The 23,877-nt window shown below is 29.5% G+C and overlaps 1 protein-coding gene across 1 annotated transcript in view; it reads right to left on the reverse strand.

The window, feature by feature from the left end:
• Positions 1-523: 523 nt before the first annotated feature.
• LOC142318774 (uncharacterized) overlaps positions 524-23,877 on the reverse strand; it is an 81,365-nt gene continuing 58,011 nt past the window's right edge. Inside the window, exons 5-9 of the mRNA XM_075355231.1 lie at positions 19,345-19,380; positions 12,965-13,091; positions 9,732-9,820; positions 6,122-6,149; positions 524-909 (exon numbers count right to left, since the gene is read on the reverse strand). Of these exons, the coding sequence (XP_075211346.1) occupies positions 851-909; positions 6,122-6,149; positions 9,732-9,820; positions 12,965-13,091; positions 19,345-19,380 (339 nt within the window). The 3' untranslated portion in view covers positions 524-850. The remainder of the gene's footprint in view (positions 910-6,121; positions 6,150-9,731; positions 9,821-12,964; positions 13,092-19,344; positions 19,381-23,877) is intronic.

The following is a 23,877-nucleotide window of genomic DNA, read 5'->3' on the forward strand; positions in this document are numbered from 1 at the left end:
ATTTTTAAGCGGAAGAAATGATATCTGCGAGACTCTTACCGTACGGTTTACAATTTCTTTGTAATTTTTTTTTGTTGATATCACTGCATTTTGTTAGATTTTTATTCTTTTATTTATTTTTTATTTTTATTTTTTAAATAAATAAAAGAATATATCCATACGACCGTTATCGTATGGATTTATTATTTTAATTTATTGCCTTTCTAGAACAAACAAGTATGCATTTTTTTAATTTCTCGGACTATTTTTTTAATTTTTTTTCTAACATCTCGTAAGTAATTAAGTCGTTAAATTTGGTAAAACGTTTTGCGGAACTTTATTTTCTTTGTTGATTTTCTCGCACGATATATTATTTTATATAAATTAGTGTTCTACTAAATCAGTGGAAAAAGTTGATGGAATTGTGTTGAATTAATTATTTTAATTAAAGTAAAAATAAATTCTTTTCTTCTATCTGTTTGTTTTTATATTAAGTAAAGTGTGTAAAAATGAACATTTTATAGGAAAAATAAGAATAAGAAGGTTAATTTTAATTTGTTTATTTTTAATAGAAAAAAATGTATAATTTCTGTAGCGACGATGTTATAAATATACCTTTATTTCAAATTTAAAAATATTGTTTTTTATATTTTAAGTATATTGTAGTCTGACCAGTCTTTGAAGAGTTTTTCTTTTATTTTTTAAAAATTTTGCTTTTAAAATAATAATGTTGAAATGAAAACGTTAATTAATAACATTAGTGATTTAAAAAAAATATAAAATTTAAATTTATGAAAGTTTATCTAATAAATTATTGCACCCAACAACGGTTTACTTTATTTCATAAATATCAATATAAATAATATATTATTTACATTCCTGAAGAATTTAGCTTGCGAAGTCTTTCTCGTAGGCGTATACATTTTGGTTCTGAAATTATAAATAAAATAAAACATTAATTTAACTATATATATTGAATAAATAGATCTATAATAGTAGTAAAAGTAATTGTAATAATAGTAAAAGTAATTAAGTAAAAGTAATCGGCAGTACTTTTAAAATATAAATTACATTTGACAGTTCGAATGATACAGGAAGTGATGCCACTCAGAATATTCTGTTGTATATTCTCTTAATATTTTAATACTACGTATGTTTAGTTGTAATTCGTGATAAAGAAGGTATTATATTAACATAGGTAATTATAACAATTTTAAAAATGATGTAGCAAATCTTAAGGACAAAGTGTAATAAAAAACGCAGCTGTATCATAACCAAATACGTTTGGAGATTTAGTTTATAAATTAATTATATAATAATTTCTATTTATCAACTATTTTTATTATTATGTCCAATCGAGAGCTTCATACTGACATGACTGATAACATCGACTATATTTTTACATTTTGACGATCAATTGTTGTATTTATAATTTTCGTTTTTAAAAAATTCACAATTCATCTAATATATTAATTTGTGTAGGAAATAATTATAATCCATAACATATAAACGTTCCTGATGATGGATTAATATCCGAAAGCGCTAGGACATAATAATAAAAATAGCTGGTAAGTGGAAATTATTATATAATTAATTTATATCAATACTAACGGGCTGTGATTAATAATAAAATTAATTTATAGTTTTAATTTTTTTTTTAATATGATGGGGGATTGTAGATTTTTAATTTTCTACCTGTACTTTAATAGAAATGCTGTAACTGTTTTTAAATGCTTTTATTTAACTCGCTTTAGGAATAATCAAATCGTGCAACTGCTATATCTTTTGATCTATCGTATGAAAAATCAATGAAAGTTGGTACACCTATGTAACTTCGATGACAATACAGCACTACGGTGTCGGAATTTGATATGACCCACCCCCACCCGTTACCCCTACGCTAAATTCATGCATTTAGTTGAAAATTTTCATTTCTCATGAACTATCGTATGAAAATGTTTGAAATTTGGTACACGTACGTGTACCAAATCGATGTGTAAAAATAAATATTTTTACTTTTTTTTAGTCTTAAAAAAAATACAAAAAAAATTACAAAAATATATTTGATACATATAAAAAATTATTTTATAAAAAAGCTTTTATTTAACTAATATTAATATTAACATTAATAAAAAAAGGAAACAGATTAGAAAACCCCTCTAAAAAGTAAAAAATAAGAATTAAATCAAATTGAGAATTTAAAAAAAAGTATAATATATTAACGAATATAAAAATGTACTGAAAAGTAAAAAATAAATTATATAAATTTCTAATAAATAAATATAATAATTATTAGATTTTAAAATTAAAAGTAATGAAAATATTTAGTTAAATAAAAGCGTGGCGCAGTATTTATAATTTATTTAAAACACAACATTTATTTTTACAACAATTAATCTTCATTTTCAATAACGACGCGAGGAGGCGGAAAGGTCTGCTGGAACCTCTCCAGTTGAGACTGACTTGCTACAAGTAACAATCTGGGAAAATGCACCCACTCGCTTTCTTTGTACGTGTTCCCACATAGTTAAAGTTCATCTTCGAATTGTGCTTGTAATCCAAGTCAAATTGAACGCACTCTTTCCGCTAAAAGTTTCATTTTAATTAATTATGAAGTTTTATTTAATGAATTCATAATTACGATTACAATTATAATAATGATAATAATTCATATTTTTTCAGATACCGTCAAAATGTAATAACTTTGTGCAAGATTTCTAAATTTAATTTTTATTTTTAATCTTATTAACTCTTAAAGGTCATCTCGGTACAAATTTGAACCATAAAATAATTAAAACTTGAGTTATTTTATTACAGATAAAGTATATAAATATACTAAACAACCTCATTAAACAAAAAATATATTTTAAAATACAGCAAATCTCTATAAATACTTATTCGAAAAGAATGTTATAAAAACTCCGCCACCCTTTTATTTAACTAAATATTTTCATTACTTTTAATTTTAAAATGTAATAATTATTACATTTATTTATTAGATATTTATATAATTTATTTTTTACTTTTCAGTGCATTTTTATATTTGTTAATATATTATATTTTTTTGTTTAAAATTCTCAAGTTGATTTAATTCTTATTTTTTGCTTTTCAGAGGGTTTTTCTAACTTGGTTCCGTTTTTTTTATTAATGTTAATATTAATAGTAGTTAAATAAAACCTTTTTTGAAAAATAATTTTTTATATGTAATCAAATATATATTTTTTTTTTAATATTTGAGCACTCGGATTAGATTTCTCTTAAAATTAATTTGAAGTCTGGGAATTCTCCTTTCGTTCACCATTATAACTAACATATATTTATTAAAAACCAATATTTTAAAATTAATGATTTGTCTATTTTTACGTACAAAAAATAGCTGTTTTTTTAAATTTCAGCTATTTAGAAAACGTAGTATAAAATTTACACCTTGTTTTAATTTCACTGGAAAATTATTAACGGTCTTGTCCTAATAAAAAATTATAAATGAAAACCATTAAAGATCGCTGGAATAAGAATTTTTTTTATTTAAAAAAAATAAAAATATATGGGACAAAGCTAACTTTTATTTTTATAAATCAATAACTTAAGAACTTAGGCTACATTAAGTAATGTTAAATTTGGAATTATTTAATTTCTTCCTTTACTCACTCTTTAAGAAAACGTCTTACCTTAGATCGATTTTACTTAAAAATTATTCCATCTACAATATTAAAAAAAAAACAACTTATTTTATTCAAAATTTTCTTCATATTCTGCCATATGAAGTCAATTTTTACTTATTTATTTTATTTTTAGAGATATTTGAAAAAAAAGCATTTCGTCACCGTTTTTTAATCCTCCGTCGGAAATCAGGTATTTTTAGTTTACGATATTAAGTATTAGCGTGCGATACCTAGGACTGCATTTGGATCACCGTCTTACGTGCAGAATTCATGTCAGGGAGAAAAGGATGCAGCTTAACATAAGTTCATAGGATGTACTGGTTGTTAGGCAAGGGGTCGCAACTATCATGATTTAACAAGCAATCGCTTTATTTAGCGGTCCTGAAACCGATTCTCACTGTGGGATACGATAAGCGAGAGTAGTATCGAAGTCGTACGGCAAAAACTATTGAGAAATATAACAGAAGCGCCGTGGTTTGCGAAAAACACTGAAATACACGGTTTTCGAACGCCAAACGTTCGAGAGGAGATACGGTGACTCGGTGTAAGATAAAAAACGAGACGTAACATGTGAACTGGCTCACAGTTAACCTGTTTAATAGCGAGAACTTAAGGCGCATAAAGCGACAGCATGTATTAGATATGTAAGTTCTCCGAGATTTGAGGTGAATCAGCTACCCTGCGGTTTGGTGTGTCGTAAAAATTTTTCAGTTTGTTCCTCGCTTACACTTCTTGAACCTTCGATTTGTTTTACTGTTTCTACGCTTCATTAGTTATTATTTGAGTTAGTTATTCTTTTTTTTTTATTGTTTTGTTTGCTTTTTATGTTATGAACTTGTCTACTTCTTGGACTCATGTTTGTATACAATTATTTATGTTTTTGTATTTATGTATATTGTATAAGATGTATACATATACATTTCTTTGTGGAATTTCGATGGAAACCCTCTCTGCGTCTCTTTTTTTTAATTCAAATTTACTTATGGTTCCGGTAAATTGGAACCGATTATAAATTAAAAGTTGCGACAAAAAAAAAAATATTTACTCGTATATATTTATTAGTTTTCTCAATACATACGACCTGTGTGAAACAATTTTGCCAGTTTGATATTTCTCTGAAATTTTACTTTGAGGACTGTTCTAATGGACAGTTAATTAACGATGAGACGACTCATTCTAAATTTATGTTATAATGATCATATTAGTGTCCATTACTAAGGTGACTTAATATTTTTACATCATTTTAAATTAATTTCTTTATTTGGAATTTTACAAATAAATTTTTTTATTTATATTTTAAAAATGTAACTCTGAAGTATAGTTTTTCTTTTCTGTTATGGTGAGGAATCGTAAAAACGATTCCGTAATCAAGGAATAAAAAATGACGACTGGAATCATCCTAATACTCGTACTTATCAAAAATGTTATTAATTTTTGTCGGTAATACTGCTGAATTATTATGAAGGAGTATCAGTATTATCGATTATTATGAATCCTAAAACTTCATTTCGTGAAAAAGGACTTTAATTACAGTTAAACAAAAATATTATCCAAAATAGGGGTAACGAACTGTCTGTCCTTAATTATGAACTGTATGAGCAATTTATAATATATATGGGTCGAAGTGACGCTGTTTGTCACTTGAACGGGTAGGTGTCCGCTTCCTCTTGTCGAGCACCATTCCTCCAATGAGTTTTATGTTCTTTAAATTTTTCCTTTATATCATTCTTAAGCTTTTTTCTTGGTGCATAACTTTCTTTCCTACAGTTGACCCGCATTTTCAGTATTTGTTTTGTAATTAAATTAACGGAAATTAGTATTAATATATTAAGACTTTAATTGTATTTTACTACGAAAAAAAAAGAAAAGATTTTGCTATTATTTTTCCGACGATGGTTAATGCTTTCAGGCCTTAAGCTAACTTATACTGTCAGCAGCACTGATAATGACATAATTATAGTTTTAAATTTTATTAAACCTAACGAAGGATGAATTTTATACGTATAAGTTTTCAGTTGAATATTCATAATAAATCGGTCTTTTGAATATAACATTTGCTAATTTACTTTTCTATACAGTTATAGTGGCAGAATTATAAAAAAAATCATAGTATGACGCACCTCAGTAGGGTAAACAAGGTCTCTTAATTCCTTCTATAAAATTACATTCTAGTAACACTGGATATTTTTGTTTATCTTCTTAATTTAACGAGCGGTTTATCTTAAAGAAGAAATAAATAAATTACAATTTGTTTTCTTATTTACCGTTTTTTCGTATTTCAAATAACTCTCATATATTAAACTCTTTAATTATACTGTTTTCGTTAAAATAAAGTGAAAGTTGAGTCGAAAAAAGTAATTTTTGGGTAAATTTTACAAAATATTAAATGTTTTTACTTATATATTCTTTCTCTTATTATTTTAACCGTAAATAATTGTTATGTGCATAACTATATATCGAATAATGTAATTAGTACTTACTTGTATCCATTTTAGATTCGGGGCAGTTCTGAAAAAAAATAAAAATGTTTAAATGAGATTGGATGAAGACTTACGTATTAATAAATCGATTTAAAATATTTTACACAAACACACCCGTAAACAGACAAACAACTTTCCTAAAAATTTAATTAAAAAGGAAACTTATTTAGAAAGATATCATTATATTACTTTTACCCGTACTTCGATGCAGTAAGTTTTAAAAACAAGAATTACTGTTAAATTCGGTTCTGATGACACAACTTGAATTTTTTTCCGATATTTATAAAAAAAATAAACTTATCAGATCGGGAAGTATTTATCGCAGGTATAAATATATATTTAAAAGTGACAATTATTTTTATAATTATAATTTTAATCACTGTATTTTAATTTTAATTATAATATTTTGTTTAAATATTCCATAATTTTCTCATTTTTAATGGAGTTTTGTTTATTACGAAAAAGTATCTTAGGGAGGGTTGAATTAATAATTTTTTATATTTTTTACCGGTTTAAGAGATATGTTTACCAGATTTTCTTTTGGTTTCAAAAACTCTTGTAAAAAACCGCAAGTTAGTAAAAATACTTTTTCCATAGTGGGTTTAACTTTAATTTTAAGCTCTAAGCAAATTCAAGAAAATTTCGGCAACATCATTTCCAGCTTTTTATATTACGATCATTTTTATACAGATATCCATAAAATCTTTATAAATAAAAATGTAATTGTTCGTTTGTTCAAGATCTTAAATCTCTGAAAGTTGTTCACCGATTGGTTTGAAATTTTGATATACCATTGCATTCAAATACCTGCGTGTTTTTATATACTTACCATTATATATATGTCACACTTGTGATAGGTAAAACATGCTTTTTTTTAAAAAAAAAATAAAACAGCGTTATCTGTTGGACGTAAAAGCAACACACGCTATACTATATATTTTACGATTCCATTTCAACGTTTCCGATATTTGTCCGCTATAGACTAAAAAACTACTGGACCGATTTACGCGCGGGGAGAAAGGGAAAAATCGGAAAAAGTAAAATGGAAGAAGAGGAAAATGGAAAAAATAAAAACGGGAAGAGTAAATGGAAAGGGAAAGAGGATTGGGGAAAGGGAAATAAGGAAAGAGAAATGGGGAAGGAAAGGGAATATGGTAAAATGAAAATGGAAAAGGGAGAAAAGGAAAGGGTAAAAGGGAAAAATGGAAAGGTTAAATTTTGTGGTTCCGTAATGTTCATTTTGTTAATGTTTTATAAAACTTTCAATTGTGTTCATTTAATCTATATATATATATATATATATATATATACTCAAATCTACCAATAGCGAAGCATTGCCGGGTCTGCTAGATAATTATAAATATTATTATACAATTTTTAATGCGCAAATTTTTTCTTCTAAAGTCAATTCAATCTGCTTGATATAATTAAATCATATTATTAGCGTTCTTCAGTTGTTTGACTTATCTTTCTGGGTAAACATGAGAGAAGAATTTTTTCGGAAAATGTGAGAATCGTTCAAAAATTGCAGAAATAAATAACTAGAAAAATTATTATTTATTCCAGGACAACGAAACTCTACACTACTTTTCAACGTAATTCCTGACTACGTTTAGGCAACCGACCCATATTTCTGTCAGGTTTCTTATTCCAGTAATAAAAAATTGTTCGGCTCGGTGTCTGAGCCGTTCTTGTATAGTATTTTTGGCTGCTCATTGTTGCCAAACTAGATGCCCCCGTAGAACAATTTGAGAGGACTAAAGAAAAAAATTTGATGATGCGAGATCAGGACTGTACGTTTGGATGCGGCAACACTGCCGCATCCGAAGAGCTGCTTACTGTGTCTTTTCAGATGTATAGGGCGGATATTATCTTCCAAAAAGATTACGGCCCTAAATTTTACAATCTTGTCCAAATTAATGTGAACAAGAGTATATTTTCTAAATTAATTAAATTTATTACACATAAAGAATGTACAGTGTTTATTACAGTATTTAATGTGTTCTCCTCGCTCTTTAATAAACATTTCAATTCTTTTAGGAATTGAATCTATAAGTTGTTTACATAGTTCTTTAATTTCTTGATTGCGAAACCACATCTTTATCAAAGCACAGATTATCTTCTCTTTCACAGTGCAATCCATTTTTCTCAGTCTTTTCTGCACAATTGCCCATAAATTTTCAGTTGGGTACAGGTCAATTTCCAGACCGGTCGAAACAACTGAATCCATTTCTGATAGCTGAAAAGCTTAACTTTCCTTTATGAGTGGCAGAAGCCCAACCAAATCTTGTTGAAAAACAGCGTTTTAGACTAAGTAAATCTCTAAGTTTCTCTAAGGTAAAATTCTATTTTCCAATAATGGGAGGTACTTTTCACTGTTCCTCATCCAGGAGATAGGCACGAAAGTTGTAAATCCAAAGTAGCTGAAGCATCCCCAAAACTTTTTTTTTAAAGAATGCTGTACAACTTGTTTGATGTGTTTCGGCGAAACCCGCTCATCATCTCTTCTTCGCACATGTTACACGCTTAAGCCCTTAACTAGAAAATTACTTTTCTACAAGTCTCAACACTCCAGTTTTTGTATTTTTTGGCCAAAGAAGCTTTTTCTCGTTCATTGCGCCCGTAAGAAGTTTTCTTATAGGCCTTCGTACCTTGCAACCGCTTCTCAGAAATATTCTTCGTACAGTAGAATCGTGGAATTTTAATATCAGCTGATTCTAAGTCTTTTTTAAATCAAAATTATTTTTCTGTGGAGTAATTTTACTTTTTCTAAGTAAAATAGTAAAATAAACTTTTTCCAGGCGGGCAATATTTTCATTTTACTCTAACGTTCGGAATCCGACTCAAAATGATGAATTCAAATTTCCTCGTAACATATACTACATAAAAAAGTATTACTTTCCGTTAAAAGTCGTTGTTTTACTGCCGACCAAAAATGTGAATTGTGGGTCTTTGTGAATTTCCAGACGACCGTCTCGGAACCCACCTCGAATACGTTTTCTGGTAATTCGGCTTATCATCGATAATGGAAATGACAGTACCGATACTTGCATTACAGTTTCAGCTATTTCCAAAATTGTTGTGCCTTAGCCAATAAAATTATTAATGCAATTTTGCAAAGTGTCAGTCGTAACTGCCACCGGTTTTCCGCTCCGATGAAACTCGGTATCACTTGTTTTGGCCGATTTAATTGTTCAATACGAAACTTTCCACGTTTAGTATACTTTTTACCGTACTATATGAACATCCGCGTAATGTATTTCAGCCAGTTTTCAACTTTTAGAAATGAAAATTAACACGCTGTTCTTCTATGGTACATGTTTAAGCAGAGCCGACATTATCAAATAAAACAAAACATTTTTTTATGACGGGAATTTATCAGCTGACATTTTTTGTTAGAAGGCATTTTTTGTTGAAGGTGAGACATTTTATCATATTAAATTATTTCTCTGCTGTTTCCATTCGTTTCTTTAATTGTTGAACGACTATTAGGTGATTTGTTAATTAAAGATCAGGAAGAATTGTACTTAATAGTATATTTGTTGACGTGTAACGCAAAAATAAAGTAAATATTTTAAGAATAAATTTTAAAAGCTAAATGTATACTTACAGTTTCAATTTCTCTCCATAAACAGTATTGGAATTGGACTGATGTTGGATTGCATTTTCCTTCCATATCTTCCATTTTTACCATGTGATCTATAATCATACGAGGACAATTTTATTTAAGTATATTCTATAATGTGTTTACATTCATACTGAAAATTAAATCTCTTCATATACATAAAAAGATTTTTACATACAAAATATATTTTGCTTATGACAAAAGTTAATTTATGAACTGGTAGTCATGATACATAATGGATGTATCACAGGAAGCCTACATAATGGTGTGACTCAACATTAAGTTACTGATCTGAAATTAGAATACATGCTATAATTTGTTTATGTTATTACCATATATTAGTATATTATACCGCAATACGCAGTACAATGATAAATACAGATACTGAACCCTTATTTGGAAAGGTTCAGGTTAAGGTTTTATTGACATGATTTATTTCTGCATTAATTTAATTAGTTTAACACAAATTTCCTGTACCAATCTATAATGTCCTTTAACTAACTAAATAGACTTTTCCAAATATTTTATTCTGTCCATGGATTTTTTTTTTTTTTTTTAATTTTAAACCTTATTTTTTCTATGACTAGAAAGTCATTTAATATTAATTACATAGCTAAATACATATAGTTAAAACATCATTTTCATCTTCATGTGTCCGTTTTTTTAACTGAAAATATGTCGGGTTCTTTAAATTGTGTCATTTCTATAAACGTATTTTACCTCAGTTTTATTTACTTTTTTATTAAAAACTATCTTTAAATACGAAAAAAAACAATGTGTTATATAAACGGTTATTAATATAAAAAACTGATAAATAAAAAAACAGTGAAAAATCGTTTATATAGAAATCAAATTCTAAGAGCTTATAATTTACTGGAGGAGACCGTCCAAGTGCAGATTTTTATGTCGGTCAGATAGTTTTTAAGATGATTGTACCCTGGAATTCTCTTAAACAATAAAAGTAATATTTTTGACCGGTTCTCATTATATAAACTAGTGGAAATAATGTTTTTAAGCGGTTTTTAAGAATTATTTGATTGAATATTGTATTTTTTATTTTCAATTTTTCTGTTTATTTTGTTATTTTATGTACGTACATGTTGATGAGGATGACGGGGTTTACAAACGCAACGCATCCAGTTTGAAATTTTTATTTTTTTATTATATTATACCGTTTTCCGTATCGTTAAAATATACACAGACTGTTATTAAATTATGAGAATAATTTGGAACTTTTCGATAATTAAATATAAAAGAAATGAAATTTAGCAGATGCTCTTACCTCATTGCGATTTACCTTTCGGTATGTGATCGCAAATCCCCTTCGACCCCTTGGGAGAACTCAAACATTTTAAGTTAAAATGTTAAGTTTGTCACGCATAATTGTAAACGGTATTGAAAAACAATATTTTTGATGTAAAAGACATCAGACTACAATCGTAATGAAGATAGCGATTTAGTTACTTAATATTTTCAACAACTCTTAATTGTTTGTTTGAGCCCGGGTAAACCTGGGTGATAATTCCATGTTTCATAGGTGACGAATTTTCGTCGGTAATTAATTCTAAATCTACAACACAAAGATTATGGAAACCGCCATTTATTGCGTCGCTGAAAATAATGTAAGTAGTCCTTAGACCATCGTCTCCATATAGATTGTATGAATTTTTGGAGTAATTGCCGACGACATAAGCGATTTATTTTAATTTTTTGGTAATTTGGTTCAGGCAAAGGAGTGGAAATCCTATGAGAAAATGTCCTGGAAATAGAGGTTCTGGGTCTCTATGATCTGTTGAATTAGCGAAGATAGGACGAGTGACTTGTGTTTTCACAGATAGTTTCAAATGTGGTCTAAATTACTTTCTAAGAAGTAATACAGAAAAATAGACCGTTTTGTAGTTGAAATATTTGATAATTTTTTTTTTTTTTTTAGTGTTCCACAGTGGAGTACTTACTTGAGACGTTAGTTAGTTTTGTAAATTATCGATAACATTTTCCTATTTATTTTATTTCATTTTTTTTTATAATTGTCATTTATTAGTAATAAGATGGCCGCTACTGATTAGAACATTATTGCACTGATAACACAAATAAGTGAAAGCGTGAAAGAAAATGTAAGTTAATTGAAAAGGTATAAAATAAAATATGAATAGAATGGAAAAGAATGTGAACGAAAATATATGAAAAATGATAAAAAAAACATCTCATATTGAGAATAAATTAGGTACTTTTAGTACTGAACGTAAGAGGTGAGGAAAAAGTATTAAATCTGATTTAGTTGGTTTTAAGATTAGACTTTAATATGTTAGAGAATAGGTTAGTTAAGGTCGAACAATTAGTTAATTAATTAGTTAAGCATTTGTATTTGTTAGTTTCTCAATATCCTGATCGAGCCAGGAACACACCATAAAATGAATAACAGTATTAATGTATATATATATATTTTAATTTGAAACCATGCCGATGTATATTTATGACACAATTATTAATTTATTTTAAGTACTTTTTAACAAAACGCTGTTAAGAAGATATTTCTAATAATAATGTTGTTCTATATATTTTCCTTTTTCTTCTGTATATTAAAACCATTACTGTATCATAATTTAATTATGTTGACTGAATTTTAGTTTGTGTGTTAAGTAATACAATAATGAAGTAATTTATTTTTCTTTAATAGGAATTTATTATCTTTGTTTGCTTTGATATCAGATATATAATATTAATTGCAATATATTAAGTAATAAATAAATCTATATTAATTTCTATAAACGCAGAAATAAAAGTGTTTTATGGAAACGTACCATAAAAGTTTATATTCAATTAAATATCAGACTAGATTAGATAAAAAGATTACTACCGTCAAAATTTATTTATGTAAGCATATATAGAAAGACTCCTCAATTAAGTAAAATTAAATATTTGTCGGTATCATTAATTAAAAATTCATTGAATAGCTGATTTATAAGCGTAAAAAAGTACAGGTTTTTAAAAAAAAAGTAATTAAAATTGTTACTGCGTTTTTAAATATAATCTTTACGTAACTATTATCGTATACTAGAGATATATTACGTAAGCAGCTAACAGCCTTACAGTTGTGCTGTTTATTATATGAATAACTTCATAGGTTTTAGAGTAGAAGAATATTTAAAACGTTTTTGGGTTAAAAAATAAAAACAAATATATTAATACTAGGATATAGTTTTGTACAATTAACTTACTGTAATTTTGTGATAAACATTTTTCTACTGCTTTTCCTCCTAATTCTTTTGACCAATCTTCAGTAAACATGTTTTCTTTTGCGTATTGTCTGATGCCATCAGGACTTAAGGAACCATCTTCGTTGATCTAAATTGGCAAAAAAAATTCAAGTTAAATAGAAACAAGAAATTTTACGTAGTTTACGTTTCATTACACTTAATTTTGTTAAATGCTTTTGCAAATTGAACTGAAACGTTCATGAATTTTTAGCGTACTACAACAATAAAAACGAAAGCTTCAAAATCCTGAACATTTTTCTTCAGTTATAATTTTTTAACGCAGCTCTAATCCCAATGTTTTCCTTTTTTATCCCCAAAACACAAAATATAATTTTAGATAAGTCGATCGTATTAAGAAGTATAAACCGGTCGGACGAAGGAAGTGTTCGTGAAGTATAAATCGTTCGAACGAATGAATGATTCGTGCGCTGCGCGCAGCCGCCCGGCGCACCACCATTGGTCCACTCTGCGCCAATAGCAGCTAAAATAAAGATGTGAGCACGTAAAAAAATAAACCAACCCACACGCCATCCTTTTTACTTCCTTGTAGGAAGTAGATTTTATAGTAAATTTTATGTACTTCTCATTTAATAAAAAAATGTGTTTATGTAATTTAATAGGCGTACAAGGAAGTCATATGGTATCTACATCGGATGTTTACGCACCTTATGGAGAGTGATAATAACATGAAATAAATTAAAAACTCTATAGAATTTATTTTTAAATTGTTATAACATGTTTACGATTGATTTGTATGTATGAAATTTAATCTTTATAAAGAATTTTGTGTATATTATGGAAACACGTATAGATTATAAAAAAAAAAAAATTCTGGCCGTTTTTGATACTTATAGATTTAATGTGTGTTATATACGTATTATTAATTTTTCATTGTATTATTATTATTATTATTTACCATTTTCTTTTAACAGTGTTATATTATAAAAAATGATTGTGGCAGTGATTTATTCCGTGTTGCGTACCATACAGTTTATTGGCAGACAGATAAAATTCAAAATTCCCTACAGAAAATAACACAACCATTATCTAGTTTAATAGTATCTAATGTTACGTCTACTAAGGAAAATTATGAACGAAGCGGTTTCCATCGCCTTTTTCACTGAATAGAAAAACCGATCCATGAAATTTAATCGATATTCAGCTCTATTTGTGATAACCCACCGAGTTGGTGAACGCGTCTTCGCAAATCAGCTAATTTGGAAGTCGAGAGTTCCAGCATTCAAGTCCTAGTAAAGGCAGTTACTTTTATACCGATTTTAATACCGGTGTTCTAAATCTACCGATTTAGAACACCGGTGATTGTGGATACCGGTGTTCTTGGTTGGTTAGTTTCAGTTAACCACACATCTCAGGAATGATCGAACTGAGACTGCACTAGACTACACTTAGTTTACACTCGTTCATATCATCTTCTTTCATTCTCTGAAGTAATCCCTGAACAGTAATTCCCGGAGGCTAAAAAGGAAAAAGAAAGAAAAGCTCTATATGTGATACCGTCTATCTTTTACTACATAAATTATCTGTTAACTGATCGTTCTTACTCCCAGAGAAATCTGTTCTTATCGGTATCGCTTTAACTCTGACGCTTTATATATATTACACTGCTAATACTTACCGTAAAAGTATAACGTAAGAAAATAATGTTTTCTTTTCGGTATGAAAAAATGCAATGATGTATTAAGTAATGAAATAATATAAATAAAAACTTTATTGTAAATAATTAAAATAACGTATTACTTATTAGTTTATACATTATGAACTTTCTATACGTGCTTTTGTTTTTAATTTTTTTCTACAACAAAAATTATGTAAATATTTTCGTTATGGCGGGTACAAGAAATAAATTTGACTCACAATTGTGAAAAATATTAAAATCTTCAAAAAACCAATTCTGAGTCCGATTTGTCATTGTTTACGAATATATATTTATCAAAAGAAAAATAATATTTAAGCTCGTGAATCATGTTTCTATTATACTTGTTTCTGCTGTATTCCATTTTACTTATGCAGTTCTTATTCAAATGCTGTCAAAACCTTTCCCCACATTAGTTTGAATCGTCAGATAACGCACAATGCAAGAAACGTCATATTGATACTTAAATATTGACAAAGTATTCCCGCGCTGTCTCTTACGTTCAGAAAACGTTTAAATTGACAATATTACAATATTTAGTTAAGTAATATTTATCTAAATTTAATTAAAACAATTATTATCAATATAATTCTGTTTTTACTAAGGTAAAATTCAAGAAATCATTAGTACCGTGGTATTAATAATTTTATTTTAAACGAATTAAAAATTGTGTATATTATTATTAAATAAAAATCACTAATAAAATTTATTCTTGCTTATAAATAATATCAATAATGAAAATAGTGTGTTTACTGGATCGATTGAACGGGCAAATGAACAGACTTGACTCCCAATTACGAAAAAGATTAAAAAATTCAGTAAAAAAGTTGCGTCCGATTTTGTCATCTTAATCACACTATTCTAAAATGCAACCACAACCTTAAAAATTGTGCAGTATAAAATGCATGATGGAGTAAGCATGAAAACAATTAGTAAAAGAATTTACACCTAATTAACTTCCTTAACCGATTAACCTTTTCATCATTATGGTTTTACTGTATTTGAAGTATATTTATGTAAAAAAAATTCATCAGATTTCACTCCCTTGACAGTTATCTCATTTAAAATTTTTAACAATAGAAATTACAACAGATTATAACATTTTTTGCCTTTTTTTAAAAGTTGCTATGTCATCTGCATTAATATTATGTAGAGTTGGATTTAAAATCCAACTGCATAAAATTAGGTATATACGTAAATATTAAACATAAAAAAAAGATATTTAAGTACGGATTCCTTTCAACTGCTTGTTTTTTTTTGTTTGTTAAAAGTTTATTTATTGGAGTAATATTTACGTCATTCAATGTTATTCAACTAGGCTAAAAAAATTATTTTAATGAAAGAAATATGTGTACCCCACATACCCCGTTTGTTCGATGGGGTCGAAAATTAGAGTAAACCTGGAATATGTATAAGTAAATATCAACTTTTTTGGTCAGCGAGTTTTCGAGATACCAGATAAAAACTGTTTAGAAATAACATTTATTATCCCTCCACGATTAATCCGTGACTTAAAATTTTGGAATTTTAAATAATTTTAAAGTACTTTCACCGTATTTAAAGCTCAATTTTCTACGATTACTATACAACAATTTTAAAATTAAAAATGGGAAAAATTATCGCCCTCCTTTTTTATTTATAATTTTGTCCAAAATTTATTCCCATCCATGCCCGTACATAGAAATCTTTTGAGCCATTTCGAAGAATTTAGGTAGAGCCAGTGAGAAAACTTTGATGAAAATATTGGCCAATACACTACATATTTCTTCAGGATGCACTACATGTATCTTCCCGAAGTTTCTGTAAATATTTTTATCCCTTTTGGACTAAGAGAGGGTCTTGAAACGACATTTGAAATAATACCGATATATAAAATTTTAGCTGATTTCTATAGTTCCCGTTATAGCAGTGCTATTGTAGCAGCAATAGAGCTGTAAGTGGGAAAGTAAAACGTAAGATAACTTACGTTTAAGGAGTAGTAGTAAACGATAAAGAAGAGCAACCTTCTTTATCTTTTACTACTCCTTGGGGACGAAGGTGGTTTTAATTCGAACACATTTCCAAGGGAAAATCGGGTTGAATTCATTCCTGTTTTTCCTCTGCCGTCTTTGTGCAGATCCGTTCGGTCTTCAGGATGATGTTATCTGAAATAAGCCTGCCGAAATTTCTCAGGGGTACTTCCATGTGCTACAAGGGGAAGTGTGCGCACTCGAACACAGTGTATTCTTCGATGTCCTCCCTTCTACGATAATCACACTCTGCGGAGGGTCTTAATACCCGCGCATACAATAGTTCTTTAAGGCGGCCGTGATCGGTTAAGAACCGGGTCGACTGTTACTCTAGTTCCTCTTGCTTGCAGTCATCTTTGGAGGTCCGAGGAAGTCTGTAGGTTCTACAGATTTCCTTCGTCGACCGATTCCATCTCTTCTGCCAACCGCGGATAAACGATGCCTCCGCATCCGCTATACTTGCCTTCTGGTACATCTCCTCCTTTTTCGAACGTGGATGTTCACGGATGCAAGTTCTAGTAGGATGTATTACTTCTGTTGTAATGAACCTCTGAATCAATAATTTTTTATTCATTTATTGATATTTTAATCTTAATCAACTCAGGAGTTGATGAACATTAAAATTTAAATTCACTAGCTCAGTCTCTAAAGGAAAACTATTAACTCTTTTGTTCAACTGTATATCTACTTGCATATTTCTGGAAATCAACTCATTAAATCTATTAGAGATGGTGGTGTAAATTGTGGAAGTCAGTTTTACTATACCCAAGTTCAAACATTTTTTACCGAATTTCATCAATACTTATAATAAGATCATTTTAATTTGTTAACTATTTGTTGATATAAAATGCAATATTAATAATAGTAATATTATGAGTAGTACTGGAATGCATAAAAAAAATGTATGTGTGTGTGTATATATATATATATATATATCGGTCTTAATAGTACTATTATAATTTATTTTTCTGTACACATTTTTGATGTTACGTCATATCCTATATTTTTAGAAATAGAATTATTAATTGCATTATTCTTACGCTTAATACACTTTTTATCGTCTTCACTTCCATGCAATATCAAAATCAAATTATTTTATTAAATCCGTGAAATTTTAAATTTACCATAATAGTTTTATTTAAAATATAGAAAAATTATTTGTTTATAAATATGAAATAAATCTTTGTTGAATAACATATCAAGGATAACATTTCGTGGTAACACTTCAAAAATTTGTTGTATCGCTTTCAAAACACCAGAATTTTTTTCCACATGAACCTATTAGAGCTTTTTTCTCTCAAAAAATCTCTTAAGAATATTTTTTACGTGTGTATCGATTAGAAATAAAATTATCTTTTTACATTACTTTTATAATATAAAGTTTTTTTTTTTTTATTTGTATTTTATATACTCTTTTTTTTAATTTTATTTATATATTTTTAAAGTGATAAATTTCTTCATATCATTTTATTTGAGATCTATCTATATTTAAAATACTTCAACTTCTATTGATTACTAATTCTTGAATATTAAAACGTTATAAAATTCCTAGAACTTTTTTTTCAGTTATATGTACTTTTTTCTGTAGTATAGAAAGAAAATCAATTTTATATTATTTAAATTATTTTCTTATAGCTGAAAAATATTGTTGTTTTTTTTTCTGTTTTTAATAATGTATATCTTCTTCCTTTCCTAATTTGTACGTTGCAGTGTGTTCAATTATTGGATAATAATCAAACTTCCCACAGCCCATTGAGGTGGGATGGGATGTACGACATAAAGTGAGGTGTCGTCTTGCACAATCTTAGGCCAGCCATATAATATATTATTATGTATAAAGACACAAATACCTATTTTACACTTCTTACTACCTGGTGGGCTTAGCTGTGGAGGGCGTACCTATGGCACGCCTCTGCAGCTAAGTCCTCCAGGTAGGTTGTCCTGCGAGCGGTGTCTCGGAATGGGATTATTAGGTGTCTAAAATTGATTACCTCGGGTAAAAATATATATATATATATATATTTTTTTTTTTGAAAATTGATATAACGAAAGTTAAATTAGAAATTTATCCCTAACCAACGATTATCCCCTGGTACCAACGAATCAGGATTTTTCGCTAATGATCGGTATATTCCGACGCCTACATTTTGTTATAGTTCATTATTTTATGAACAAGAACAATCGCATACTATAATATAAAACGATATATTATTAATATATATTTCACATATATATCGATATATAATAACATAACAAGTATACACCTTCTTTTTTTTTTTACCTCCGGGACCGGAGGGTTCCCTTTAGGGGTGCAATTATGTATTGCTTCAGAGGATGAGATGAATGATTTGTAGCGTGTGTGAAAATGCCACGCCTGACCGAGATTCGAACCCGGGATCTCTGGATGAAAGGCCGAGACGCTACCACTCGCGCCACGGAGACCGGCCAAGTATATACTTGACCACCACGAGACATGTACTAACGAATTGGGATTTTACGCTAGTGATCGGTATATTCCGCTGCTAATCTAAGGGGAATAGACACACAAAGAGAGAGAGAGAGAGAGAGAGTGAGAGAGAGATACAAATGCCCTTTAGTTGGGTAGGATAAATGGTTCAAATTTTAATAAATAATTAAACCGAAAAAATAGAAACGGTTTTTACTTTAATATTACTTACTATTTTTGTCTTCTTTCCAATGCACTCGTGAACACACTGAAAAAAAAAAACAAACGATTATTCAATTAATATAATTCAATTAAAAGGTAACCGCTACAGGTATAGAAAGCTTTTATGTAGATATAATTCTGTCAGCATCAAATATATGTGATAATAGAATGGTAATCTTAAAAGTATTTGTTTAGATTGGTTTAACGCTTTATGGCAATAAATGTGGTCGATAGGTAAAACACAAAGGAAAGGGTTAGTGGCTTTCCTAATGCGGTGAGACTTAAGATGACGTGTTATAAATTAAGTTGTTCAGTAAAGAGGTTTAAGAGATGAGAGACGTTTGTGGTAAAATCTTGAAAAGAGACGAATATGATAATATGATTTATTTTAAGACATCAGAATTCACTCTTCTCATAACAAAAGCGCTACAGAGGATATAAAAATTGTACAGAAAGATAATGATTGTATCGGAAAAAACAGATAATTAAAGGATATCGGTTGTAATAATTACTTCAAGGTTAATAGATCAGTACAAGATGAAAAAACAGAATTTATAACAGCCATAAGACTAATGATTCCAACAAAAAGTAAGGCTTCATTATATTTTCATTAATGATTTCGATATAATTTTTTTTTATATTAGTAGGATGTGGAATTAACGTGATTAAAAAGCTTATCTAAATTTGGGAAACGATTCCGATATTTACAGTTTACCACTCAAAAAAAAAATATTTATAAAAATCTTTATCCTGATCGGTACATAAATATACTTGATACTGATCACCCTAATAAAATAAAAGATAAATTATAGATTTCAAAACAAATTATAAGATAAAAAGTAGATATGTTTAAAATCCATATTAATTATTTAAATACTGACACTGAGAAATAATGTTAAAGTAAATACATGCAGTACGAAAAATTACAACAAAATCATTCACAATTCAGATCACGCTGTTGAACAGGATGTAGATGGATTAAGGTTCTTTTTTTTAATTCGTTCTATTTAAGAAAAAAAAAAAACATTTACTCTTCTTTTTTTTTTCAGAAATTGGAGAAGATTTTTTAATCGGTTCGGTAATTTACTAAAAACGATAAGAGATGCATAATAAGACCTTTTCTTATAAATCGAAATATTGTGTTGAATTATACGAAAATATCGTATTTATTCGCATAAGCCTCGCAACATTTTTCATGATTCCCTATTTAGAATTTAGTCGTGCGGGTCTTATTCGAATTATTGTAATGGCTGAATGATTATTGTACTGATGAACCATGTATTATAGTGGTATTTCATTAAATTCTGTATAACCAAAGCGCATTTATTCTTAATAGCAGAATCACATGTTTCGTCTGCCTAATATTACAGGTATATTTACTGCTGAACTTACGTTATTAATAAGGTATTGAATATCGTTAACCCAAAATACCGTTATTTCCTTATTTGTAGCGACTCGTGTAGTGCACTCCAAGCTTTACAAGATTTTTACTCTAGATATCCGTTGGTCACTGAAATCTATAATGCAGTCGCCGAGTTGAATCGTCGCAACACACAGGTGACTTTCTGTTGGATTGCGGCGTGGGAATTCCAGGTAACGAAAGGACAGATTCCGCTGCTAAAGAGGTTTGTAATCAACCTCCCTTCGCCACTCGTTTTGCTACTTCTGACTTTATTACTTACGTAAAACAGTCTCTTCGAGCAAAATAGCAAGGTGATTGGATGGCCACCGTTGATAACAAACTCCGGTACATTAATGTTGCCTTGGGACTCTTCATGCAGAAAAATTTGTCGTGAGGAAGTTGTCCTCTGTCGATTGCGATTAGGACATACCAAAGTCACACACGAGTACCTGATGTCAGCAGGACATGCACCACTATGCGCACGATACAATTGCCGCATGACCGTGCACCAAATTCTTGTGGATTGCGTACGTTATGCGGCTTTGCGTCGTAAATTAAAATTTCCCAGAAATATCCGTCAATTTTTGGGCAATGATACCGAAGTTTTAGACCGGATCTTTCTGTTTTTGCACCTTGGTGTGGTCTTATAACTAAAATTTGATATTGTGGTGTATAGTTTTTGTTTTTGGTAAAGCTTTTAGTATGTCTGTTTTATTTTTTAGTTTTATGTTTCTGGTTTGGATTTTTATTCTATAGACTGATTTTTTAGTCCTGTTACCCAATTTTAAATGTAATTTAAGAAAGTGAAATTTAGGTGGAATTGAAAAATGTATTTGTTACTTACAAAAGAGATTTAATAAAAAGCTATTACTTACATAATTGTTAAAGAATGTGCTCAAAATGCCCGCACCTTGCGGTTATACACGCACGGACTCTTTTCAGCATATTAGCAGAAATCTTTTTATGAGTTGCATTGGAAATATTCGTGATAAGTCTGTAATATTGACTTTTAAGTTCATCAATAGTGTGAAGATTATTTTTGAAGGCCTCGGGCTTAATATAGCCCCACAAAAAGTAGTCAGGAGATGTGAGGTCTGGAGACCTTGGAGGCCATAAGCCCTTGCTTATTATTCGATCGTCAAAGAACTCTTGCAGAAAATCCACGGTTTCTCGAGACGTATGGCATGTAGCGCCTCTTGCTGAAACCAGCAATACCGTTCTTGAGGTTCCAGGATGGACACAAATTGGCGCATAATATTCCTGTATACTTCACCGTTTACAGGTCTGTTCGAAGAATATGGGTCCGACTATACGATGACGAGATATCGCACACCACACACCAATTTTTTCAGGATGCAAAGATTTGTCTTGTAAATCGTTAGGATTTTCAACCGCCCAAATTCGACAGTTTTGACTGTTCAAATAACCATCGAGATGGATCCAAGCTTCATCACTAAAGAACACTGTGTTTAAAAATACGATTCCGTTATCGTTTACGAGAGACCTAAACCAACGGCAATATTGCAATCGCTTGTTTAAATCTGGAGGCTGAAGCTCTTGGACTAATCGTACGCGATACGGATACAATTTCAATTTTTTAGCGGCTTTCTGAACACTCGAATATGACAAACCGACTTGGGTGGAAAGTTTTCATAAACTTTTCCGTGGAGAATTGAGCAATCTTTTGTTCACATTCTCTAAAACGTCATCTATCAAGCTAGTTGGTCGACCATTACGTTTTCTGTCGCAAACACTACCTGTCTCTCGAAATCGACATTTTTTGCTAGCCTTGAAATTGACATTTTTTTGTGGCGGAGGAACCCTAACGAATTTAATTTGAAATGATTCTTTTACACTCGCGTACGATTTCGTAGCAAAATATTGTTCAAGAATGAAAACTCGTTGTTCTATTGTAAAAGACATTCTGTTCATAACACGACCGGAAACGGCACAAATGTTTACACAGCTCAAGCAGAATCAACTGACACTGCCCTATCTATACCGGTTGAGTACCGCTACCAACTTCGTGTCACAAAACAAAATTTCTCTTTCTTAGAAAAATTTATCAGAAATTAACAATTGGGTAACAGGACTAAAAAATCACCCTGTATTATCTGAGAAAGGGCCCTTTACTCCCCTCTCAGGTATTGTAAAACTCTATATTTATGTAAATTTCTTATTAACCTTAAAAGTAGCCTGCGGATCTTATAAGGTGGCGGAAAATGTTTGGATAAATTCGATTGTTCCATTGTCTGGTTTTGTAAATGTGTATATTGTTTTTTTTTTTCTTAAAATTAGTAACTGTAAGAAGATAGCACATTCATCAATTTTACCGATTAATTCACCGTAGAAGCTTACAAAGAAGGTTTTAGGTGGGAATACGAAGATAAAAATTCGTGTCGTATGAAAAATCCTACTCCTGAGCGGGTTTCGAACACGGGACCTCCGGATGAAAGGCCGAGATATCACTCCGCCACGGCGATTGACGAAGTTAAACGCAAACTGGCGATTTAAACACGAAGATCAGTAAATGAATATAATTTTCTGCATACAGGTCCGGACGATTTATAGTTATGGGCCCTGCATAATTTTCCTATCTTAGAAACTCGTTCAGACTTTTTAACGGAGCCCTAGAGATGACTTTTAACGAAATGTGTAGGGATAATAAATATTTGATATTGGTGATATGATCTTTTACAACTTTATTAAAGCACTTCAGAAGAAATCATACTTGATTTTGTTACAAACGAAATCAATTTGGAGAACTTTTCATTTGATAAACACTTTTATCTTGAAATTTTCACTTTTCATCTGATAAATTTTGCTTGGTGGGCAAAAAAAAAATACTATCGTATCATTAATGGAAATTTTATCCAAGCGTTCAGTAATGTTACGTCTACTTAAGAAGTAAAATAATGATTTTATCAGTTTTTATCACAACGGTTTTATCAGTTTATAAAGTTAGTTGGTCACATCCGATGAATAATGTTTTGAACTGCTATGGTACAATTCCTTTTAAATGATTATGTTTAGGTATAGATACCGTTTTGTCGTCTGCGAAAAGGGTTACAATGAACGGTTTACGAATTTGAGGCAGGTGATAAATAAACAATAAAAAGATAAGGGATGGACAGAGAATAC

This window comes from Lycorma delicatula, chromosome 2 (genome assembly GCF_047948215.1).
Source record: "Lycorma delicatula isolate Av1 chromosome 2, ASM4794821v1, whole genome shotgun sequence".
NCBI classification, from domain to species: Eukaryota; Metazoa; Arthropoda; class Insecta; order Hemiptera; family Fulgoridae; genus Lycorma; species Lycorma delicatula.